At 56.6% G+C, this 25,232-nt stretch overlaps 1 protein-coding gene across 29 annotated transcripts in view; it reads left to right on the top strand.

Moving 5' to 3' along the window:
* ABLIM2 (actin binding LIM protein family member 2) overlaps positions 1 to 25,232 on the top strand; it is a 152,501-nt gene that overhangs the window by 92,543 nt on the left and 34,726 nt on the right. For 4 of the 29 annotated variants that reach the window (XR_014244481.1, XR_014244502.1, XR_014244506.1 and 1 more), the window contains 9 exons: positions 4,780 to 4,926; positions 6,387 to 6,506; positions 7,114 to 7,146; positions 8,806 to 8,926; positions 10,329 to 10,427; positions 18,060 to 18,161; positions 18,717 to 18,770; positions 23,959 to 24,078; positions 25,048 to 25,100. Coding sequence is in view for 2 of the 29 variants with exons in the window: in XM_082391452.1 (XP_082247578.1) it covers positions 4,780 to 4,926; positions 7,114 to 7,146; positions 8,806 to 8,926; positions 10,329 to 10,427; positions 18,060 to 18,161; positions 18,717 to 18,770; positions 25,048 to 25,100 (609 nt within the window). In the remaining 27 variants the exon portion in view is untranslated. The remainder of the gene's footprint in view (positions 1 to 4,779; positions 4,927 to 6,386; positions 6,507 to 7,113; positions 7,147 to 8,805; positions 8,927 to 10,328; positions 10,428 to 18,059; positions 18,162 to 18,716; positions 18,771 to 23,958; positions 24,079 to 25,047; positions 25,101 to 25,232) is intronic. The other 25 variants (XR_014244489.1, XR_014244490.1, XR_014244483.1 and 22 more) reach the window with 16 other exon arrangements.

Genomic DNA, 25,232 nt, shown 5'->3' with positions numbered 1-25,232 from the left:
CCACCCTGGCCATCCCTCCCAAGTCAGGGTTGGTATCAGCACCAGTTGGCAGGGCACATCCATGCAATTCCTTCACTGAGGAGACGAGAGTCTGGTCAAGCCTGCCCTTCTTATCTCAGGCTCAGCCCCTGCTCTTCCTTCCACCTCCCTGTTGGTATCTCCTGTCACCCTACCGTGCACCCGACTCTGCTTAGCGCTGGGCACACTCAGGACCTCAGGACGGCGGTCCCAATCCATGCACCAGCTCAGCGTGCTTAAAAGGATGCCAGCCGCCTGGGACCCGCCTGCTGTGGGACGGTTGTTCTCAAATGCAGCCTCCTCTCCCTCCCTCCCCCTTCCTGCCCATCCGGAAGAGATCAATTCCCCGTGATGTCCCTGTGCGCAGGAATGGCAAGGAATTTATCATGTGATGTGGCTACCGTCTCCCACACGGGCTGTGAGCTCCTGGCGGGCAGGGCCGTGCCTCACTCACCTTAGTATCTAGGATAAAACATGCACACAGTAGGTGCTCAATAAATTGTGGGTTTTTAAAAGTAATCTTTTCACTGCCTTTTTCTTGATTACAAATGTAACCCACATTTATTAGCAAAAAAATAGTGATTGGCGCAGAGGTGAAAATGAATACCATTTATAATCCTCCCAGCCAGAGTAGCCACTGTTAATGTTTTGAAGTACGCCCTTTAGGTCTCTTTTTCTCTGTGTGCATGTATTTTTTTTTAACAAAACGAGGTCACATGGTCACATTGGCTATATTGCTTTGTAACCTTTCTTCACCGTGGCAATAAAGCAGTCAGTCGGCATGGCATAAAAGCAGCATCATTAGATTATATTATCGGTAGGATTATATTATAGCTATAACATCATCTATGGTCATATCTTATTATTATTTGTTATGCTGGATACAGCGTAAGGGAGAAGAAAGCTAAGGGAAAACACTTGTACGTACACACACTCCAGTGGCCTTCCGCCAATTAGACAACATAGCCCACTGTCATGGCAACCGCCGCAGAACTTGGATGCAAGGAGATGCATCTGTGAGCCCCGCTGGGCAGGACAAATGCTGAGGAACCAGGAGCACAGCCGCCTAGCCGGCCAGCTGGGGGCGGGCAGGCTTCTTTCTGAGCAGGGTCGTGTTGGTGGCAGTTGGCGTCGTCGAGCTGCCTCCCTGATCCCCGCTGTCAGGGCAAGGCGGGCGCTGCGGACTGTGCAGCTGGGGCTGAGAAAGCCAGCGGGCACTGAGTGCTGTGACCACAGCAGGACAGAGGCGGGCGGGTGGACACAGCCTGCACAGTGACCTGTGAATGCCGGCCTCTCCCAGCCCCGCGGCAGCATCGCCCTTTATGTCGAGCCGTGTTGATGGCCACGAAATCCAGCAGCTGGACAAGGCCCAGGCGGTACTCCCGTTTTCAGGGGGAGACAAAGACCCAGAGAACCCAGCTGGCTTTGGCAAATGCGCGATCGATTCTAGTTCCATTCGGCATGCCTGCCCCGAGGACCTGTGCCGTGTCAGGCGTGGAGTTAGGGAGAGGGACTCCATGGTGAATCAGGGTCCTGAACCCCCGGGAGCCACCAGCCTTAGGAGAAAAGGAGACAGATGCGCCCACAAAATCAGCACCTTTACTCACAGGAGAAAAACGTCCAACTCAGGTGGCGGAGGGGAAGCAGGCTGAATCTGGAAGGACCAGAGGATGAGCCGGGCAGAGAGGCCTGGGAAGGGCATTTCGGAGAGAGGGAACAGCATGCACCAAGCCCTCATGTAACCGAAAGTGCGGTCCGGCTGCTCGCCGCTCAAAAGCCAATGAAGAGGCAAGGTTGGTGGAAAGGAAACTTTGCTTTATTTTGGATGCCGGCAACCGGGGCGGGGTAGAGGAGGGCGGACTCCTGTCCAAAGGCTGACTCCCCCCGCTGACAATCACTGGGCAAGAGCTTTTATAGACGGAGGGAAGGGGCTACGTGCAGAAACTGCACAGTCAGCTCTGACAGTCGTCTTGAAATTGGTCATCGGCGGTCTGACCAGCGTCATCTTGATTGTTTTAAGTACAGTTCCAGGGTCAGTTTGTTCCCATTTCCTTGAGGCCAATTCTTGGAATTGTGGCCACTTATGTCATGGCTACAGTCTGGTCATCATGTAGTTAACTTTTTCCACCTGGTAGGGGTTTCAGTATCTATAAGGCAGCTCCCAGGATACGGCTCAGAATATCATCTGTAGCCCTTAAGGAGGAACTAAAGGTCTTTGACTTTGCTTAATGATTAAACTATTATTATTTGGTCTCCTTTGACTGTTTTCCTTTGTTTCTGCATCTTCTCACTTCTCTGATTAAACTTATTCTCTGGCTGAAGGTTTTCTACAGACAAAAGGCAGGCAGAGGACATGGGTGGAAACACCATAGGGTCCTGCTCTGTTTCACTCAGGCTCTGGATGTTCTGGAAACTGTAAGGAGTTGAGCGTGACAAGGGGCATGGGTGGGGGAGTGAGAGGCTTGGATGAGCAGATACACAAGGGCCAGATCCCCAGGGGCCTGAGTTCAGATTTCCCCGGAAGACAGAGAGGAGCAGCTCAAAAATGCTGATCTGGTGGCACCACAGTTACAAACGACAGACTCAGGGTTTGAACTCAGGTCTTCTGAACGTTGCCCAGGGTTCCCAAGGGAATCGCCAGAGATCTGAGGCATCAGGTGTTCACTCTCTCAACCTACGTCACAGATGGCAGGGATTGCCCCTAGCGTACCCAACAACTCATGCGAGCCTTGGAGTTGGTGGTCAGGGAAGTCTTCCTGGAGGAGGTGGGCTGCCGGACTTCAGAGGATGAAAGAAAGCTGGAGGGTGGAGGCTGAGCCTGGCACACTTGGGAAAGAAGGAGGAGACACCTTATGATGAATGGGCTGGAAACATCAGGGCCAAGTTTGGAAACTGCAGTGAGGGCTGTGTCACCCATCCCGGAAGGGGCTGCCGGAGGATGTGAGCTGGAGGACGACGGGGTGCAGCTGGAGTTTGAGCGACGTGGCCCTGGCGGAGAGGAGAGCCATGGTGGGGAGCATGGCTCTGGACTCAGACAGCCTGCGTCTCCTCCCTGGCTGTGTGACTCTGGGCAAGTTACCCGGCCTCTCTGGGCTCCGGTTCTGCCTCTATGAAGAGAAGGTCCTGTGAGTGCCCCCTGGGCTCAGCCCAATGCTGTCCAGGGCGGAGAGCGTAGTGTCACGCTGCTGTTGGTGGTGTTTGTTAGAAGAATTGCTGGCAGGACAGCCCCCCAGAGGCTGTGGCTGGATAGGGATGCGGGCAGTGAGGGCCTTGACCAGAGCTGCCTGGGTCTGGGAAGGGGCAGAGAGGAGGGCGGGGGCAGCGCTGACCTGGCCAGGGGCACCGAGGGAGGCCGGGGTTGAGATGAGGGTTCCTGCTGGGTTTGGGGGTTGAGCCGAGCCAGCGGGGGCAGCCCCAGTGGCCAGCTTTGCCTGTGGCTGGCAATGCCAGGCTGAGATTAATCCTCAGAGGGGACCCGGGGGAAGGAGGTGACTGGTGTGTCAGCTCCAGGAGGGACGGGAGCCTGGGCATCTGCCCCACCAGGAACTGGCTCGTGCTGGGAGCAGGCTGGGGCCTCATATCCTCTCTTCCGTTGGGCTCGTGGGCTGTAAACATTCCGTCGGCGCTGGAGGGGTGCTGCAGGGACACGGGGACTGAGACCGGTCTTTGGGGGGGAACCTCGGCCCTGCTGTGAGAGCCAAGCCGAGGCGGCCACCCCGCTCCAAGGCCTGTCCTGTCACGCGCCCCCAGGCAGCGCCCGGAGCCAGGAGGAGGGGCCGGCGGGTGGTGCAGGGGAGACCGGGCCCAATCGCAGGGGAGCGAGCACCCAGGTGGACCTCACCTAAGCAGATGTGGTGGCCCCAGGTGCGTCACCACAAGTGAGCACCTCTGCAGTGACCTCGCTGAGGCCACACAGCTGGCCGGCAAACCGCAGGCAGTTGGCTGCGTATTGAAAGCGCTCCAAAGCCCTGAGTGTATGTGTGTGAGTGGCTGGGTAGGGAGGTGTGTACGTGTGTCCTAGTTTGGGTGGGTGAGGTTGTGTGGGTGCGAGTGAGTGTGTGGAGGTGTGGGTGTGTCAGTGTCTCCCCTCCACAGTTGTAGGCGGGTACGTTCCCTGTGTGCGTGCATATGTACACATCTGTGTGCATACGTATATTGTGCGTGCAGGCCTGCATGTACGTGTTGGGTGTTTGCATGTGTGCATTCATGCATGCACACATCGTGCATGTGTTTAAATGCATGTATGTACATCCTTTACGTATGTGTGCATTTTATGCGTGCGCACGTGTGTATGTGCGTTGCGTGCATACAAGTATACTATGTGCCTGTGTATCTATGCATCACCCATGTGTGCATGTGTGTGCATGTCTACATGTGTGTGTTTTCTGTGCCCGCATGCACATTATGTGTGTGTGCAGGTCTTTGTGTTTGTATGTATGCATCCAAGTGTGTATGTACGTATGCATGCATATATGTGTGTATGTGTTTTCAGTGCCCGCACACGTGTATTTGTTTACACGTACGTGTGTATGTATGTATGCAAGCATAGATGTGTGTGTGTGTGTGGTTGTGTGTGTATTTAGACCACGGGCTGAGTTCTCACTGTCTGCGGGGACGCAGGCCCGTGTGCCACGAGGCTTCCCCACGCCTTTGCCCCTCGGCCCCATTTTGCTCGGACCCACCTCTACCCATGGCTGCCAAGCGACCACGCCTCCAGGTGTGGGTCTGACCACCCCCTCGGCTCTTTCCTTCCTCTCGCAGGCCAAGCTGGGCGATGAGATCCTTGACTACAGAGACCTGGCCGCTCTCCCTAAGAGCAAGGCCATCTACAGCATCGACCGCCCCGACATGATCTCCTACTCGCCCTTCATCAGCCACTCGGTGGGGGACAGGCAGAGCTGCAGCGAGGTACGGCCCTGCCCGGCCCGGGGCCAGCCTGCGGGGCGTGGCGCCCATAGCCGGTCCCCTTGGCGTCCGTCCCCACGGCCGTCCGGCGGCCTCAGCCTACTTTACCCCCTCAGATAACCTGCGCCTCCACTTTAAAGAATTCCCAGTGTGCTCTGGCCCCGAACTGCCCCTCGCAGACACACTGACGGAGAGGGTCTGGACAGGCCCCCTCGGCGGGGGCAGAAAGCAGGAATCTCGCTGGCGATCAGGAAAGTGACAGGAGCAAAGCGAGAGTCTCTTTATTTTCTTAAGTTGGGCTGATGTTCATCATCGGGAAATGTATCCTGTTCCTTTGTCCAGAACGCTCCAGGCCACGCTCCGGCTCTCCCAGCCCTGGCCTGTCCCCCCGTCCCGTGAACTCCCCGGGCTGATTTGACCCCTGGTTGAACCACAGACAACTTCTTGCCCGCTGTCCCGTGGGCAGTGTCCTTTGCTGGGCCTTCCTAATCACGGCTGCTCCTCTCCATTTAACCTGGAATTTGCTGATGAAGTCGCTTTTCCTTCTTGAGACTTCAGTGTGACCGGGCCATGGGGATGGCTGGGATGGTGAGGCGGCGTGTTTGGCCGGCTGTCGGCCGTGTCTGTGTGCCGGTCACGTGTGGTGGCCCGGCATGGGCGCCCCACTCTGAGTCTCCCAAGGTGTAGCCGAGGCTCCGGGGCGCCGGGCTCGATGGGGTCGTGCAGGCAGGCCCAGCCTGGCAGACACCTGCTGTGGTCCAGCAGCTGGCACAGCTGCAGGGCGTGAGCACAGGGCGGGGACAGCCCAGGGGTCCAGAGGTTCACAGCACACTCACCGGTCACGCCGCGGTGGCTGGTCCTTGTCGCTGATACCACAGTCGTCACCCGTTCCTCAGGCCCGCTCTCACTCTGCACTGACGCTGGGCTTCTGCGTCGCTCCACTTCCTGTGGCCCGGCACTTTGGGAGTGACCGTCCCAGGATGTAGAAGAGAAGACGAGGGTGAGGGAGAACGAGTTGGGCCCAGGACCGTGCGGCTCACGGGGGCAGAGCTGGTGCTCGGGCCCTCGTGGCTGACTTTGGTCACTGCTGCCTCCGTGCCGGCTGCGGCCGTTGCCCAGAGCGAGGTATTGGGGTTCTGTCCCTCCTCCATCTCGTGGGACCTCGAGGCCTCTGCCCTCCGCAGGCGCTGCCATGCCCGGGCTGGGAGGCTGCTCAGCGGTGGTCTCCGTGGGAGCCCTTCTGTGGGCAAATGGTGGAGTGGGCCACAGGACGTGGGTCAGCACGCTGAGCTGAACAGACACTGGCCTCGGGGTCGGGCCGCTTCCCCTGCTTCTCTGGAACTGCAGCCTTCCAGCAGTTCATCCGAGTGTGGGAAGCTAGCAGAGGGAAGAGCAGTGGGCTGGGAGCACAGAGATCTGCCAGCCTTTCTGAGCCTCAGTCTCCCCTTCCATGAAATGGGAAGATTGGGAAACACTTTCCCCTTGCCGTGCTAATGGTACGAGCAGACGTCCCCAGTCGCCAGGGCTCCTCCTCGGAAACTCTCCACGGCGTCTTCCTACCTGTCCAGGAGAGGGGGAGACAGGTGAGCTTTCCTGCCTAGAAGCCCCGTTTCCAGAGCCCCTTCTGCCACGCACTCCCTCCCTAAGTCCTGGTAACACGTCTGTAGGTGGCAGGCGGTGCTCACCTGCTCCAGCGGGAGGTGCCTGGCCGGGGAGGCCGGTCACCTCTCCCCAGGGCCCCGATGACCCCCCCCCTACCCCGCCCACTGGTCCTCACGCCAAGCCCCGAGGCTCCGAATCGCGCTTCCACTCTCTGGACCCCTTTTCTCTCTTCTGAAGAAACCTGAGGGTGATGGGCTCGCAGGGTGTGGCCACCCAACGCCCGGAACCAACAGGCTTCCCTTCGGAAATGGGTCCTCGTGGGGGAGAGGCAGGGCGGGGGCGGGCCAGGATGAGACGAGGTCCAGGCTCATCCGCACAGAGCACTGTCCTGGGGGCCTTTTCCTCGGGTGCCATTGACTGTATTTCTCCAAAAAAGGAGGTTTTGGAACGTGTGTTGGGTCTCGTGCTGGGGTTCCCTCCCGTGTGGAGGGGGGTCCGTGGTGAAGCTGAGCCTGGGCCGGGGCGCTCTCCTCCCCGAGTGCCCACCAGGCGCCGGGCCTAACGGGTAACTCTATGTTGTGTCCACAGTCCCCTCGGCTGCTTTCGCCAACGCCGCCTGAGGTAACCGCCCCCGGCCCACCCCGTTTGCTCACGGCACTGCCGCCCGGATGGTAAAGATAACCGCCCGAGGCTCCCCTGGAGGGTCTCCCAGGCCCTTGACTGCGGCCTCTGACTGTGGCATCAGGCCGTGACCCTCTGAGGCTGGGGCGTCCTCCTCGGCGTCGGTTATTTTTATAATCATATCTCATCTGCATGCTTCCCTTGCGTCTGTCGGTCCTGCGATGCGGACACCTGGGACACCTGTGTCTGACCTGAGGTCTGGGTCACGGCTTTCTTTAGAGAAAAAGTCCAGGGGCTGGGTTAGCCTGGGCCACCTCACGCGCCTCCAAGTGGGACTTGTGGGAATATCTTGGGTCCTCGAGGACACATGTGCTGAAAGCGTTTCTCTATCAAATAGCACGAACTAGCAGCCAGCTCTTCTTTCTTGTTTCTCAAAACTGATCCGCGACATAGACAGCCACCAATCAGACTCCAGTCTGCATGGGCGTCAGACCTTGGGTCCAGGAACGTGACAGCCAAAGCCTGCATGTGGGCACCTAGCACCGAGCTGCCACGCCCACGTGTGGCCGCGAGCCCCGGGCACAGCGCAGGCGAGAAGACAGGACGTCTGTGTGGTGTAAACTGGCCAGCGGGGCTGTGCAGAGGATGCCCCGGGGCTGGAGACTAGACTGCAGGGCTGTAGCCATCCCAGGGGAGCGCGCGTGCCCATGGCCGGGATGGGCCGGGCCAGAGGGGCTCGGGGTGAAGCGTGGGTGGGGCCTAGCAGGTGTGCGCCCAGCATGAGGGCTGCCTGAGCGGAGCGCGCAGGTGGGCACACAGGCAAGCTTTAAGGACAGTGGCTCCGTGGGTTCTGCTAAAGAGCAAACCCTAGGAGGCGGGAGGTCAGCTTGGAAGGGCGTGGGAGCCGTGAGCGCCAGACCCAGACTCTCCCATCGCTCATCCCACGCCAGCCTGCGGGGGCAAAGCGGCAGCGTCCACCCCACGGCAGGACGCTGGCCCGTGTCGTGACTCAGGCCAACGTGCCGAGCTGTGGCAGGCGGGCGGTCTGCTCTGCCCCCGTGCCATGGTGCCACGCCATCTCACGCCACCTGTCACCTGCCCTGACCACTCCGGACAGCGGCCATCCTGCTTGAACGGAGTCTGCGTTGTCAGTGCTTGTGGGTCTGACTCAGCTGGGCTTCTGGGCGGGGGTGGGGGGGGGGCTTCTTCTTACTGCCCGCACCTGGGGAGCCCCCATCAAGGCCGGGGGGAATACAGAATCTCAGTGGTTCTCAAACTGTGTTCCAAGGGGCCCTGGGTGCCGGGAAGGATGGGGCAAGAGGGAGCTGAAAGACAGAGGTAGATGCAGGTGCCTCTGCCTCCTCTGTGGGAGCCCCAGCCGCAAGGAGGGGCTGCTGGAGGCGTGGGCGGGACCCTGGCCTCCGGTACCTGGCAGGCACGGGGACAATGCTCAGGCCAAGGGGAGTGTCAGCACCAAGGCCAGCCCCCCATCTGCCTCTGCAGATGTGCCCTGGCCGGTGGGGGGGCTGCGTCCTGGGGCCGTGTTGAGTCAGCCTCTTGGGTCAGGAGGGCAAACGCCCGAGTGGAGGGCGGAGGGGTGGGTGGATAGGGGTGGGCAGTGCTCTCGGCTCCAGGGTTCACCAGGCTGTCTTCTCCCAGGGGGATCAGGATGACCGCTCCTACAAGCAGTGCCGGACCTCCAGCCCGAGCTCCACCGGGTCGCTCAGCCTCGGCCGTTACACCCCGACCTCGCGGTCGCCCCAGCACTACAGCCGTCCAGGTACACGCCCCCCGCGGCCTCTTTTTACCCCCAGGAAGCTGTGCTTCTTGTGGCTTTTCCTCTTATGAGTCTGTCTCTTACTTTAGCACCTGGAAAAACGACCAGCAGGGCGTGGGATTGCCAGTGGGTGATGGAGAGCCCGTCCTTTTAATGACATAATGAAAAGGCCCTCTCCTGCCGGGGCAGGGAGGTTAAGTGCAGAGGCAGCTGGTTACCCCGTTGGTTAGAGGAGCCGGCCTGTGAAACACACAAGGCAGCGCTGAGCACGTAGAATCCAGCTAGTGTGTCCGTAGCGAGAGATGTCAGGAAGGTAAAACAGCACAGAGGGCAGGAGACCAGAAGTCACTTAGTTCCAAGCTCGCGTGGTTCTGGGAAGGTTTGCACTATGAAGACAAAATCAACGAACAAAAGCTAGAGTCAGCATATGCATTGACACTTCACCGGTAGCTGGGTTAGTGGCCCCAAGGACAGCTGTCCCCATGGGAAGATTTGCAAGGGGCCACTGCCAGCCCCCTCCCAGTGGGGAGGAGCCCAAGGAGGGTCCTCTACACCATCCCACCTCATCCCCTGCCTGGCGCCCAGCTATGTATTCCATTCCTTTCCCTTTTAAAAATCCGCGTTGCCCTCAGCGTGTCCAAGCCGCGGGGACTCCGCACAGAGGCTGCTTCTTGAGGGATTTTTCCAGGCATCTCCTCCTCGGCCAGCTGTTGCATGGTTCCATCCTCACCTCCATGGACTCAACTCTGATTTTTGCAGCCTTTGTGGAAAAATCAAAACTCATTCATTTGCAAAGTTATTTTCATGGACTCCCTGCGATGGGCCTGGTACATCCTGCTCAGCAGATGTTTGGAAAGTGGGTGAGTGAGTGAATGAATGAATGAATGAGTGAGTGAGTGACCAGGCGAGCAGGTGAGTCCAGGAGAAGGGCTGTCAGCCTCTGCTGACCCCTGACCACCATATTTGGGTCTTCTGGCCTTGTTGCTTGTGCCCGGTCAGGTGGTCACCCCAGAGCCAAGACCCAAATCTCTCCTGGGCAAGGCCGGGGTACCTGTCAGGTGACAGATCACTCCCTGGTCTGGCCAGCTGCCCTCCACCTGGGCCCTGGATCCCAAGGAGCCCCCTAAGTGGGGCAGTGGGCAGGGCTCAGGGGCCAGCAGCTCCCACCCAGCAGGCCCGGGGGCGCTGCCACCCTGACCCCAGAGGGCAGGGCTTCCTCACTCGGAACCCGGAGCAGACTGGCCCAGAGTGTACTTAGCGGCCCCCCTCCAGGTGCCTCAGAAAGGTGTGCATTCTTCGAGAGAGGAAGCAGAAATGTTCCTAGCAGAGCGGGGCCTAGGAATATTTTGCGGCTTTGTGGCCACAAGTGCAGGGCCGACTCTGACTTGCTCTCTGTTGCCCGCAGCTGGTACTGTGAGTGTTGGTACCAGTAGCTGCCTGTCCCTCTCCCAACACCCAAGCCCTACCTCCGTGTTCAGACATCATTACATCCCCTACTTCCGAGGTAAGGTGCGCAGGGCTGCGGGCTGCGGTGCAGGGCCGGCCGTGCGTCTGTGTCTCGCTCTCCTGCGTCCGCCGCATGGCTTCCCCGAGCCCGTGTCTCACGCCCGTGCTCCGCGCTTTGTGTCTTGTGTGCCCAGCTCTGTCGGTGTGTAAACGTTCCCAGGAAGTAACTTGTGTCAGGGAGCAAGCGGCGAGGCAGGAAGAGGGGTCTCGGACCTGCCCAGCGCCCACCCTTGGGCTGGTGCCCAGAGCCTTTCCCTAAGTCATCTCCTTTTATTTCCCACGTCAGCTCGGTGGGTGCGGGGACCGCTAGCCGTGATTATCGGGAGCAAATGCTAAGGCACAGAGGCTGGAGATGTCCCCGACCTCAGCTCCTGGTGGCCGGGCAGGAGGCACACCCCGCATGGCTGCAACTCCTCCCAGGGCGCAGACTCACCCTCCTTCCCCACCCCTGCCCGGGCACGCGTATGTGAATCACACCAGGAAAAGGACCAGTTCCTTTTCAGTCTGTATATTACGGACTGAATTATGTCCCCCCAAATTCATACATTGAAGTCCCAACCGCCAGTGTGACTGCATTTGGAGAAAGGGTCCTTAGGAGGTTATTAGGGTTACATGAGGTCATACAGGTGGGGCCCTAATCTGAGAGCGTGGGTGGCTTTTACGAAGAGGAACAGACGCTCTCTCTGCACACGCTCAGAGGAAAGGCCACGTGAGGACAGACCAGTTGTCTTCAGCCAAGAAGGGAGGCCTCACCCAAAACCAAGCCCTGCCAGACCTTGATCTGGGACTTCCAGCCTCCGCAGCTGTGAGAAGTGAATGTCTGCTGTGTAAGCCACCGGCTGTGGTCCTTTGTTATGCAGCCCTAGCTGATAAATACACCATGAAAAGGCTCCCAGGGCACGAGAGGAGCAGCGATGATCTCTTGCTGATTCCCCCAGACGCGTGTTAAGGTCCCCGTTCCTTACAGTTGCTGAGTGGTGAAAGTTTCAAGGGAATCGTCTGTCCCCAAGGGACCAAGGGAGGCCAGCTCAGCTGGATTATTCCATCACTGGATGGTCACCCGGCAGGGCTCCTTGGAACCTGGACGGTTCTCATGTGCGTCATCGTCACCTGTTTGCATGACTCCATCAGCCTAACTGAGAAGAGAACCCCTGGTCATCGGGGTGCCTGGGGGCGGCTTTGCCTAGATCCGTCCAGGCTGGGGCAGGAGCCAGAGCAGATCAGGTGATGGCCCTCCTCTGCCCCTTCTGAGCCTCCACGTCAAGCTCCTACTGCGTCAGGCTGAGGCAAAGCCAGGATGGGACCTCAGCCAAGGACGGGCCCCCTGGGCAGCTGCCCCCGGCCTGCAGCACCGCAAACTCAGCCACATGAGGGAGGGCCAGGGGGGGAGGCCGACGGAAGGGCAGCCCACTCACCTCGGGTAGGAGCAACGAGGCCCTTCCTTCCATCCTGTGCTGGGGCAGGCAGTGCAGGCGGGCCCCCACACCACTGCCCACCAAAATGTGGTTTAGAAACCACATTTCTAAATGTCATAGCCCTTCCAATGGTGTCCCTGAGGTCAGGGTGCACGGTGCCCTGCGGTCTGCTCCGGGTGGGCACTGGCCCCGCGGTGGGCAGGTCTCTGCCCCAGTTCCCTCCTGGCTGCTTCGGCCCCAAGTTCTCTTTTTTTTTTTTTTTTTTTTTTAACATCTTTATTGGAGTATAATTGCTTTACAATGGTGTGTTAGTTTCTGCTATATAACAAAGTGAATCAGCTATATGTATACATATATCCCCATATCTCCTCCCTCTTGTGTCTCCCTCCCACCCTCCCTAGCCCACCCCTCTAGGTGGTCACAAAGCACCGAGCTGATCTCCCTGTGTTATGCAGCTGCTTCCCACTAGCTATCTATTTTACATTTGGTAGTGTATATATGTCCATGCCACTCTCTCACTTTGTCCCAACTTACCCTTCCCCCTCCCCATATTCTCAAGTCCATTCTCTACGTCTGCATCTTTATTCCTGTCCTGCCCCTAGGTTCTTCAGAACCATTTTGTTTTCTAGATTCCATATATATGTGTTAGCATACGGTATTTGTTTTTCTCTTCCTGACTTATCTCACTCTGTATGACAGACTCTAGGTCCATCCACCTCACTACAAATCACTCAATTTCGTTTCTTTTTATGGCTGAGTAATATTCCATTGTATATATGTGCCACATCTTCTTTATCCATTCATCTGTTGATGGACACTTAGGTTGCTTCCATGTCCTGGCTATTGTAAATAGAGCTGCAATGAACAGTTTGGTACATGACTCTTTTTGAATTATAGTTTTCTCAGGGTATATGCCCAATAGTGGGATTGCTGGGTCATATGGTAGTTCTATTTTTAGTTTTTTAAAGAACCTCCATACTGTTCTCCATAGTGGCTGTATCAATTTACATTCCCACCAACAGTGCAAGAGAGTTCCCTTTTCTCCACACCCTCTCCAGCATTTATTGTTTGTAGATATTTTGATGTTGGCCATTCTGACTGGTGTGAGGTGATACCTAATTGTAGTTTTGATTTGCATTTGTCTAATGATTAATGATGTTGAGCATCCTTTCATGTGTTTGTTGGCAATCTGTATATCTTCTTTGGAGAAATGTCTATTTAGGTCTTCTGCCCATTTTTGGACTGGGTTGTTTGTTTTTTTGATATTGAGCTGCATGAGCTGCTTGTAAATTTTGGAGATTAATCCTTTGTCAGTTGCTTCATTTGCAAATATTTTCTCCCATTCTGAGGGTTGTCTTTCCGTCTTGTTTATGGTTTCCTTTAATGTGCAAAAGCTTTTAAGTTTCATTAGGTCCCATTTGTTTATTTTTGTTTTTATTTCCATTTCTCTAGGAGGTGGGTCAAAAAGGATCTTGCTGTGATTTATGTCATAGAGTGTTCTGCCTATGTTTTCCTCTAAGAGTTTGATAGTGTCTGGCCTTACATTTAGGTCTTTAATCCATTTTGAGTTTATGTTTGTGTATGGTGTTAGGGAGTGTTCTAATTTCATTCTTTTACATGTAGTCGTCCAGTTTTCCCAGCACCACTTATTGAAGAGGATGTCTTTTCTCCATTGTATATTCTTGCCTCCTTTATCAAAAATAAGGTGACCATTTGTGCATGGGTTTATCTCTGGGCTTTCTATCCTGTTCCATTGATCTATATTTCTGTTTTTGTGCCAGTACCATACTGTCTGGATTACTGTAGCTTTGTAGTATAGTCTGAAGTTGGGAAGCCTGATTCCTCCAGCTCTGTTTTTCTTTCTCAAGATTGCTTTGGCTCTTCGGGGTCCCAGTTCTCTTTGTTCAGAAATTGGACAACGCCCCCTGCCCTCCTCTCTGGTGCAGTATGCAGGAGAGTCTGGCACCCATGGCTCTGCCCCCTGCCAACTTCCAGGGCCGTCTGTGACCTCGGGAGCCCCAGCCTTTTGCCAGGACTCACCCCTAGGGAGACTGAGGCTCAGGGACAGGTCGCTGGGCTGAGCCCAGAGGCAGGCCCTCATTCACCACGTGCGTCCACCTGCCGGCCGTGGGGCCACCACTTCTCCCCGACACCTCTCACTGAGGCCCGCGGGCTCTGGCACATCCCAGCCTGTGGGCACTCTGCAGCCAGCTGTGCCAAGGGCCGCCTGCCTTCTTCTCAGCTGGTCACGAGGCCTGGCATCCACCCACGCTCTCCGGAAAAGCCTTCCCTGGTCTCTCCTTACAGCATCTTCAGCTTCTTTGGCTCCTTAGGTGGAGATTTTCCCTCTGGACGACACTGTGGGTGGAGGGCTCACCAAGGAGAGGCCAGCGCTTGCCCTGCTCTGGCCAGATGCCCCTCCTTCCCCCCCCCCATCCCAGACACACCTTCCCACCGTGTCCTGGTGCCCGGGGCCACCCTCCTGCCAGGACCTGCGTGCAGCGTAGGTGCCAGTGACAGCCGTTTACACTTTAGTATGAATTTCAGTCCCCAATGTGTCCCCCGGGACAGTGTCAGGTTTAAGCCTGACTTCTCACCTGTTAAGGAGCAGGCCGCGGGTCCACGGGTGAGTGCAAGCAGAAGTGATGCTGCCGAAACCATCTTGCTGGGCAGTGACGGGAAGTGACCGCTGAACCTGCTCCCCACAGGGCGTGAGAGGGAGAGGAGGGGCTGCAGACGCGGAACCGCAGGTCAAGGCCACTTCCCCACCCACCCGCCGCGCCCGTGGGCACCTCTTCATCTCGCCCCCATTCTGGGACCCTCCGCCTGGTGGCCGTGGCTGGCTCAGGTGGCACGTGGCAGTGAGCGGGGCAGGTGGAAACCCACCCACGTCTCGGTGAGCCATGGGGTCCCTGCAAGGGGCTGGGGCCTGGCCTCCCCTCTGGTCACCTTGAGAAGATCCACAGGAGCAAGTGAGGGAGCTCCCGACGGCAGAGCTGGGACAGCTGAGCAGCAGAATGAAGGACGTGGTGTTGGATCGTAAAGCAAAGTCCAAATGTCCACGCGTCCACACCGATACAAAGGAACGATTGGATAAATAAATAACTGGGGGAGAAGAGACAAACTCCCGGCAGAAGAATCCCCAGTAATTCACGCGGACCCTCCACCCTCCAGGAGGGGCCCCCCGCCCCGTGTCAGGTGTGGGCTGTGCACAGCGGCTCCCTCCCAAAGAGCACAGAGTGGGGGGGTGGGAGGAGCCGGACGGGGAGAATCCTGGCCAGCACGACCTCGGCCGTGGGGTCAAGGTCAATCGCAGTGGTGGGCCACGTGAATGGCAGTGCCCCTGACGTGATGGGAGGAGGGCGCCTCCCCTCTGTGCTCTTCCTCCCAAACCCGTAACCCCCGTCCAATCATGAGAAAAGCATCCGACGAACCCCAGCCGAGGGACAGTCCGCGAAACACCGACCAACACTTCTCAAAACTGCCAAGGCCGTGGAATGCAAGGAGAGTGTGAGAAACGGTCACAGCCCAGGGGAGCCTGAGGACGCGTGAGGACCAGTGTCGCCTGGTGTCCTGGACGGGTCCTCAGATACAAAAGGGACATGAGGGGAAAACGGGTGAAACCCAAATAAAGTAAGGTGTTTAGACAACACCCGCGTGTCAACGCGCCGGTGGCACGAAAAGTAACGGAGGGAATGACGTGCGGTCCGCAGGAAGGCTCCGTGCTGCCCGGAACTGCTCTGCAACAAGGCATCAATTTGGACAAACAGGCGAGGTGGCCGCTCACCGGCCAGGGCTTCCCCGGCATCCTCGCGTCTCCCTGAGGGTGCCGAGGGCCCCTCCCTGACAGAGGTCAGAAGCGGCCTCGGTCCTGACCCATCTCCAGGAGAAGCCACGCACCTCGGCCCGAGGGGCTCCGTGCCTTTTCAAAGTTGCCGCTCAGCTGGGTGACCTCTGGCTGTCCCCCATCCCCGGTGACATCAGTGGTTGGGGTTTTTGCCCCCAGGGCCCACGGGGGAAGCTGGCCCTCAGAGCAGCACCTGGGGCCGGGCCTCACCAGGACACCGGGCCCTGCAAAAGGCAGTCGTGGTGGCGTGGCCGCTGGGCTGTCGTGAGCAAAGTGCTGCGAGAGGCCCCACGTGGGGTCTATGTGAGGGTGCATTTGATGATGATTTAGCAACACGGTGAACGGGCAGGCAGGTGTGTGTCCAGAGAAGGGAATAGTCAGCTGGGCTGTGTTCTCTGGGAAGGCTTTGCACTTGAGCCTTGACCCAGGAAGGGTCTGCACAGGTGGGGAGGATTGGAAGGGAGTCCAGAAGGGGATGGGGGAGAAGGGGAGGCAAGCAGAGGCATCCTGGGTCAGGTCCAAGGTCTTAAGAGTTCGGTGACCGGTGTAGAGGCCCCTGGATGGCAGGTGTGAGGTGGGCCTGAAAGCCCAGTGTGGCCACCGCATGGTGCCTCCTGACCCTGGTGAAAGCCGTGGTCCTCCTCAGATACGTGTGTGCGCGTGTGCGTGCACACACACACACACACACACACACACACACACACAGAGTCTTGCCTGTGAGGTCAGACCCTGCACGGTGGGCCTGGGGACTGGGGCGGGGGGGCGGGCAGGAGTCCCGTGACGTGTTAGAGACTCCAGCCACCTGGGCAGCGGTGGAGAGAAACAGGCCACTGGAAGCTGTGTCAAGACGTGCCCGGCACAGTGGTGCCGCCTTAAGTGAGCGTCCTCGGCGGCTCTGGAGTCCGAGCAGATGCAGTAAAGCCCCTGCTTCCACCATATGCTCCGCTGCCCCTGGAGATGGATGAGCCACAGTCGGCAGGACGGATCTGAGGTTTTCTCTGCGTGCCCGTGGGCGTGGTCTCCCCGGGTGCAGGAGTCTGGCCTGGCGTGAGGCTCCAGAAGGCTCTGTGCTGTGCTGGAAGGTGGCAGCTAAGGGTAAAGCAGGGTTCATGCCCCGAAGGGGGGGGCAGTCGTCTACCTGAAGCTCCATCCACGCTGACAGGTGAAATTGGCGCCACGCCCAGGAAGATGCTTAAGCTGTAGTCAGCAGCCCCCATGTGGCCTCAGCCTGGTTCGGGCCGCTGGCTGTGCGCTGCTGAGCCCACCCCGACCCGCGGGCCCCCCTTTGCCCTCAGCACACCCCTCTGCCAGGCAGGAGTGTCCCCCATGAGCCCGTCTACTGCGTCTCCCCCCATTAGCCCGCCTCCAGGTTGGGCCCAGCGCTCACTCTGCCTCATCACCAAGTCACCTCGGGGTCCTGCGGCTTGCAACCGGGGCTATTTTCAAGTCAGGGGTGTCCGTTTTCCCTTGCCAAGCTGTCACATAACGCGGCGAGGGTTTCCTGGGGCTAAAGGGGAGGAAATGCATTGTGCCTTTGCGTGTCTCGCTAAAAGGAGCCGTATGCCTTTTGTGCCGTGTTCGACACGCATCACGCCCTGTGTACCATCCCATTCCTCAGTAGGTGTGGTGCGGGGCAGGGAGGGTCAGCGGGTGACCACGGCTGTCTAAATTTGTGACTTGATAATCCAACCTTGTTCGCAAAACAGAAATGACAAATCCAGACGGGATGAAAATCGGGGCCAGAATCAGAGGACTCTTTCCATTTAACGGGGCAAAAAAATTGCTTTATTTGGGAACATGGTAGCTGATTAATACCAATGGTCTCTTATTCTCCTGTGGCTGATCGAATTTTACTCAGTGGCTTTTCAGGACAGATGTAGATGAATTCTAGCCCTTTAATCCCGATTCTGAATGGCTAATTTGTGAATTCCCCAAGAAATCAGCGTCTTTTTACGCAAGGATACTTAGGACGTGGGGGTGGGGAGTGCTTACTTTTGGTGAATTTGTGAGTCTCTGGCTTCCGATGGCAGCCACGGCAGAGCAGCCGCGTGGCTGGGCCCGGCCCAAGGAGAGGGAGTTCTGCCGAGGGCCAGGCCAGACTTCGCAGGAACCGGGAGCCAGCACGGGCTCTGCCCTGGGCGTGCCTGTTCCCTCACCACGGGGCCAGCGAAGGGGGTCCCTCGAGGTTGGATTAACAAGCCGTGGGGCCCACCTGGAGGTGTCGGTGAGGGTCCCTCTCCCTGGGCAGCGGGTTCGGGCGGCCCCGCCAGGCAGGGGAGAGGGGCTCACGAGCTTTCATGCTTGAAATGCTCTCCTCTGCTTTTCCCTTCCCGCCTTCTGTCTGCCGGCTTTGCTTTCCCGTCTGGAGGCAGTGAAAGTGGCCGGAGCACCTCCAGCCTCTCCGTGCTCTCAGACAGCAAGCCTCCCCCCTCCACCTACCAGCAGGCTCCTCGCCACTTCCACGTCCCAGGTAGGCGCCCAGGACACACGGCCGCTCGCCAGGCAGACCGTCTGTCCGCCCCCGAGCTGTCGGGGCAGGGGGGTGGGAGCGGGCCGCCGTGCCTCTCGGGGGTGGTGTGGTCCCCGAGCCTCCCCATCTCCCTCACCCCTAAATTCCGAGATGCTTTAAAAGTCCGCCAATGGGTGTCCGCATCCCCAAAGTGGCACGTGTTTGAGTTTCTCCCGAAATCTCCACAAATACCAGGGAGGCATGGCTGCCCTCCTGAGAATGGGCTGGAGAGAGGGGCTGACCGGGTCACAGCCGTCGCTGGACCCCCGCCCCAGCCGCCTCTGTCCCTCTGCCCCCTTCACGCGGCGGGTGGCATCGGGGCTGAGCAAGGCTGACGTGCAGTGTGAGGCCTGGGTGCCAGTCGCCGGGGCGGGTGCCAGATCCTTGCTGGGGACTCTAAACCTGGGTGACGGACTGCTGCTGACAAAAGAGCGGTAGAATGGAAACCATCACAATCTGCCTGCTCACCCTGCTGTTCTCTCCTTTTTTTTTTTTTTTTTCTTTCTTCTTTCCCAGACACTGGCGTCAAAGATAACATCTATAGGAAACCCCCCATCTACAAGCAGCATGGTACCTACAGTCGGATTCCTCTGCTGCTGTATTCGCCCTGCATGGCTGTCGGTGCCTTTGCTTCTGAATGCTTCCTGTTGTTGTGTTCTGAGACATGAGGGGGAGGGTACCTCGGGGGCCCCGCGGTCTAAACATTAGGTGCAAATTTGCCTGTAGGCTCCCGAGAGGCCCCTGCAGAAATTACAACAAAGGGTGTGTCCTACTAAGGACACCTCTGTGTGTCTAAACCCGGGGCTAACACACGTGGGCCGGGGCCGGGGCTGGGGATTTGTAACCAAGAGCTGGTCTCGGTGTGTGGCTTCAGGGATGATACTTTGAGAGAGGCAGCCAGACTGACTTTAGCCAAGGTGATGAAGGACGGAGGTGCTTGGACCACAATCTGACCCAGCCTGGTCTTTGTAAAACAGAACAAACCAGAATCAGTCATTTATTCCTCCATGAGAATTTAAGTCCTGTGTTTTGAGAATTTCTGATGATAGAATAAATGACTCAGCCTTTGGTTGAAGGGATTTCTTGCATCAGCAAAGAGGGGCTGGAGATGCTTGGTTCCAGGGGCGTCTCTCGGCCCCCCAGTTTCCCTCTCAGAGGTGACCAGCCACCTGCGCTCCACCTGAGCCTGCAAGGGACAGGTACACAGGGGACAGAAGGCTCCAGATCTCACCTCTGTTTCGTCACAGAATCTCTGGTGATTTGGGGCTTGTTGCTTCGCCATCCTGAGCCTCTGTTTCCTCATCTGCAAAACAGGACCGACCCTCCACTCTGCCCTTTTCACAGGCTGGTTGTGAGGACCGGATGGGATAATGAACATGGAATCATGTTCTAAAACTGTCGAGTGCGGTGCACGTGATGGGGATTGTTCTTAAGACACCAGAGAGGTGGGAAGAGGAATCCCCATACTTAAGTTCTTGTCTAGATGCGCCCAAAAAACAGCCACATCCCCCGTTGACAACTGGGTGGACGCTGCTGGGTGGAATCTATAAAAGTGCGTTTTCTGAGGCTTACTGACAAATCGGTGCTCTAGTTGTGCAGGCTTTGTGTGTTTTATCATTTTCTCCTTGACTGCAGTAGGCCCTGTGCTTTGTGTATTTCTTCCTCTTCCCAAGAAAGAAAAAGATGAATGGGAACTCCTGGGTTTCCGGAAGGCTATGCCTTTCGCCGTTGCCTCTCAGTCGGAGAAGCAGGGAGCCCAGATCTTCCCGAGGGATCAGAGAGAGGGAGGGGCGCGTAGACTCCAGGGCCCTCAGAGGTGGTCCAGACCAGCTCCCTGTGTTACCGGCGGGGAAACTGAGGCGCAGGAAGGAAGGAGCAGGCACAGAGCGGTGTCTTTCCATCGTGGCGCCCGCACTGCAGCCAGGAGGCTGTGCGTGCTGTCTGCGTCTGCGGGAAGGACTGACTGACTCGGCCTTTTATCAGCCGCTAGCTGACGCATCACGTACGCACACAGGGTCGGAGGGCCGGCCCCTGGGAGGGGAATAGGCAGTAAATCAGATTAGGAAATTGCTCACTAGCATCTGACGGAGCCCGATCTAAGACAGAGAACTTCTGACAGTAAGGCCCTTAACCGAATCGTGCAGTGGAGATTCGGTTTATTCACCCTTTTCTTTTTTTTGGCCATGCCGCGCGGCACGCGGGATCTTAGTTCCCCGACCAGGGATCGAACCCCCGTTCCCTGCAGTGGAAGCGCGGAGTCTTAACCACTAGACCTCCAGGGAAGTCCTGGTTTACTCTTACCAGGGGTAATCTCTGTGTTTCTTTTTTAATCTGGATAGAAACACCTCTTCTATCCAAAGGCAAGTGAATTCCTCTTTGACTGAACCCTGAACAATGACCCAAACCCTCTTAACGTTCTAGAATGTGGGTTCATTGATTATTTTATGAAATAAACTTTACAGAGCGCCTGCTCTCTGCCACGCATTCGGCCACGTCGTGGGGATGAACATGAATACAGTCTGTCCCTGCTTGACTGTAAATGGGCCATGAATGAAGTGAGCGCTCACGGGTTCTGTGTAGTCCTCTCCACCAGCTCTCCTTAGACAGCCGTCAGGACATCACGGATGTGGGAATTCCCTGGCGGTCCAGTGGTTAAGGCTCCACGCTTCCACGGGAGGGGGCTTGGGTTCCATCCCTGGTGGGAGATCTAAGATCCCGCATGCCGCGTGGCATGGCCAAAAAATATAAAAAAGAAAATACTAAGGACATAATGGATGTGATGGGATGCATTTGATTTCCAATAGATTTGAGATGTCTTAATTTTACGAGATTTGCCCCATCGAGCTGGACCATATCCGGGCAGAAGTGCATTGGGGTGGGGGGCATGCATGTGCACATCATACATGTGTACGAGCGTGCGTGCGTGTGAGCATGAGTGAGTGTGAGTGTGCATGTGTGTGTTTAAAGCCCACGTGCAGCCACCAGCCCCCCATCTCCGCAAACTGACCGTCCCCTCATCTGTCAAGGGAGAGAGGCACACACCTCAGGATGGAGAACCCATCCTTTTAATAGCCAGACTTTCCAGAAACAAACTCCGGGTGATGATGTTGAGCCCCTGGACCATTTAATTAGCCTAAGATAATATATTCAGTGAGTTTTAAAATGTTATGCTTTTTAATTAATGTATTTACCTTTCAACTTTTTATTTCCAACTCACCAGAAGTTGTTGTTTTTTGTTTTGTTTTGTTTTTTAATTAGCAGCACTCTTCTCTGGTGCTCTAGTCCCGTTGCTGTTTTTGGGAAATGAGCCTCCAGCATGAGGATGGTCAGGCCTGGGGACTCAGTGGGGGTGGGACCCTGGCGTTGAGGACGAGGGTTAGGGTTAGGATTGGCAGTCAAATAGCTGCCGCTGAATGCATCGCGTGTGCTGGGGTTTCATCTCAACACAGCCCTGAGGCAGGTATTATTAGAGACAAGGAAACTAAGGCCAGGGCCGCAAAGTGACCCCGTCGATGGCCAAGTCACACCAGGTCTGCCTGACCCCTGAACCCACCACTCTTATTTTACATCATTTTGCATCATTAGAGGCCAATAGTATTTTCTTAGACTACCTTAGTTCCAATTCTACTTGTTTACAATTTAATGGCTTCAAAAAAGAATAAGAGAAGAAAGGAGGCTAAAGAACTGAATGGGAAATAAGAAGGAAGGGGAAGAAGGAAGGGAAGGAAGAACCGCATCCCGTCGGGCAGAGATGCTGCAGGACCAGCAGAGGGCGTTGGACGGGCTGGGAGGTGGGGTGCGGGGGACCTCCCACCACCCGCTAAAGGTCCAGCTGCTATGGGCACGTTTTTGGTGTCTTTTGAACGGTCCTGAATCAGTCACAGTGTTGAACCCAGGATTCTCTGTGAGGCAGACAGGATTCCAGCCGCAGCCGCTCCCCTGCCAGCTCTGTGTCTCGCTCTGGAGAACGGGGTTCTGGCTTCGAGGGGCTCTGCGTGAGGCCACGTGATGCTTGGCACAGAGCAGGGACTTTCCTCTCAATGGAGTGAAGCTGGCCCAGTTTTTAGACTGTTTAAAATGAATGCAAGAGGAAAAAGTAACGCCTCCCCCAAATTTCCCAGGAAGCTGACTGTCCAGCTGCAGGGACAGACGTTTTGTTTGCTTGGTAAGCGCATGTGAGCCGTCAGATGGCAGTGTGTGTGCAGACGCTGGCCCAAGAAGCAGGGGTGGCGTCTCACCGCCTCCCACACCTGCAGACAGTGGGGGGCTCGCTGCCACCTCCCAGAGCTGCCCACCCACGCCAGACGGTAGAGGCGACCCATGTAGCCTGTACTCTTAGCTCTTTCTTTGGCGCCTGGTTTAAGACGGGAATTAATCACATCTCATGTGTCTCTAGGGTTCCTTTGTAGTGGGGTCGAGTCTCATTCTGGTTTGGGGATGGGAGGAAAGGGAATGGCCCTGTATCCAGAAAGAAAATTAGAGACCTCCCACTCTAGTTGGGATGCTCCCTATAGAGGTCCCAAGGGACGCAGGGAGTGGGACGTCAGCCTTTCCCAAGAGGGTACTCACTGGCAAATACTTTCCAGGGCTCAGAAGGATGCTGCCTTGTGTGATAGGAAAGACACACGCAACTCGATTTCTCTGCTTGTCCTGAACTGATCTGTCTTTTCCTGAGACTCTGAAACAGCATGTTACAAATTAGCTGCCCGGTTAACCTCTCGTTTTATTCCTAATATTCCAAACCCGTAAGCTGAGCTCCCCATCATGTGACAGCACCTGCGTGTTATCTCATGCGATCCTCGTAAATTGGAGGGGGTGGGCGTCATTTGCCCATTTTACGGATCAGGAAACTGAGGCTCAGAGCTGTTAAGGAAGCAGCCCGAAAATAACACAAAGCTCCGGGTTCCTCTATTTTCCTAGCCATGCTCCATTTCTCGAGAGAATCCGTTGGGTGTTTTGTGGGCTGGTAGACTGGGGCTCTGGAAAGCCCTTGGTTTGAGTCTGGTTAGCTTGTGCACACCTCGTGGAACTGGTGGCGTTTGCAGAGAAAACTGGCTAAATCTTGGTGGGATATCCCCCTTTTTGGAGGTGGGGCCCTTCTTTAAGCCCTGAGGTAGCTCTACAGCCAGAGTTAGTCTGGCCCAATGTGCTCCCCGAGGCTATGGAAAGTCCTCGGACCCAGGAGGGCCGCTGTGATCTGAACTCCTGGGATCTCACATCCCCAAAAGCCCTTTGGTTGGAGCCACTTAATTGTTTTTGCATTTGCAAATTACCCCAAGTGTGGCAGTCCATTCGGGGGCCTCTGTGGGCTGTTCAAGGATCCAGCTCACTTACTTTTACCAGCAGACCTGGCCCTGGAGGCCTTCTCTGGGCTGGACGAGGGCAGTGCTCTTAGAGCTCCAAGTAGCCGCTGGCCCGATGCCCCTGGGGCGACCATGCAGCTGCCAAGAGTCCCGGCTGGTGTATGGTCAGACGCTCAGGGCTCTGCTGTCTGGCGACCGCCGTTGTCCAGGCAACAGGAGAGCCTACCCTGACGGGCGTGCGCCCCTCTGAGCCCCCTGCTCCCCGCCTCTCCTGCACGGTGCCCCGCACGCAGGCTTGTCATCAATTTGCCTCTGCAAGTAGACACAGGAGGGTTTTTATCTTCACTTTGAAAACCACTGTCTCTCCCGGGAGACGGAGAAACAGGTAGCCGTCGGGAGTAACGAAATGTCAGTGTATCCAGAACGGTCTTCAACTGTGGCCTTATCTTGTCAAGGTCCTGTAGCCCAATCCCCAATTTCCAAGCTCTCGGGCCTGATGTCAGTCTTGTCCTTGGTGGTGCACAAGGGAGGGTGCTCCAAAAGGCTAGAAGGTCCGAGCCCTCCGCAGGCTGCAGGTAAGGAGCCCACCCTTGGCATGTCCTTACTATGGCCTCGGTCTCTGTGGCAGGTGGCGAAGGACACTGGGGGCTTTCCTTTCATCGTTCCTTGCATGGGGTCAGTGATTTAGCTTGGGAGGCACAGAATGGGTCTTTACCAAACGGGACGCTGAGAACTGTCAACCTGCCCTCGTGTGATTTATCTCATCATGCTTGGTTGGAGATGTCAGCCCGGCTGGGTGACAACCCCCCATCCCAAAACAGGCAGATGGAGAATACAGACACCTCTTGACTCAGCTCTAGATAGTCTGCTGAATAACAGACGTTTGCTTGCTCTGTTCCGTAGAGCGCACCTCTGGTTGTATGTTGTACCCTCTTTACTGCTGTTCGTGGAATTCTCCCAGTGGCATAGCTCACTCACCTTTTTGTGTTTAGTGAGCAGTGAGGTGGGGCAGACAGAGGAAGGACTTAAAGTCAGACTGCCTGGGTTCAAATGCCAGCCTCTGCCACCCGCTGATCCATGATCTTGAGAAAGGCACGTCATGTCTCTGAGCCTCAGTCCTCTGATCTGTGAAATGGGTCATGGGGGGATGAGCAGTCATGTCCGTGAAGCACCCAGCTGAGTCTGACCCAGGAGGGGCTGGACCACTGGGCCCTTCTGTTCCTTTGAACTTGGAAGATAGAAAGTATGTTCTTCGAAATGCCAAGTGGCCGCAGGGTGGTTGGCTGGAATGTAAATGAGGCATCACTTCACACATCTGCTCTTGATTTAGCACATCCTGTGCAAGGCCCCAGGCACTCCCCAGGCCACATTCCTGTGGGGACCTTCGCCAGCTGGTCTGGTTCCTCAGCCCTTAAAAGTACGAGTGCTGGCGACTTTTCTTCGATTATTTTCCATTTTTGAGCATGACTGTGAAGTGGGAACTGACACATGGAAACCCAGCATCTATGGTGCGCTGCCTTGACAGATTGATTTTTCCCTTCCAGCCGCGAGGCAATCAGATGGGGAGGACGGAAGTTTCGACCCGGATAACAGGAAGGTAATGCAGGGGCAGACCTGGTTTTGTGGGGACTTCTCCAGCTTGAAGCCTCAGGCTCCTGCTCTTAGGTTGTGCTCCTTAGGGATTAGGCAGGGCCACATGGAACGGGGACCAAATTTAAGAGGTGGTGCC

Source organism: Balaenoptera borealis (assembly GCF_965194805.1).
Source record: "Balaenoptera borealis genome assembly, chromosome: 4".
In the NCBI taxonomy this organism is placed as follows: domain Eukaryota; kingdom Metazoa; phylum Chordata; class Mammalia; order Artiodactyla; family Balaenopteridae; genus Balaenoptera; species Balaenoptera borealis.
The sequence above is the reverse complement of the archived record's forward strand: the minus strand, read 5'-3'. Positions and strand labels throughout refer to the sequence as shown.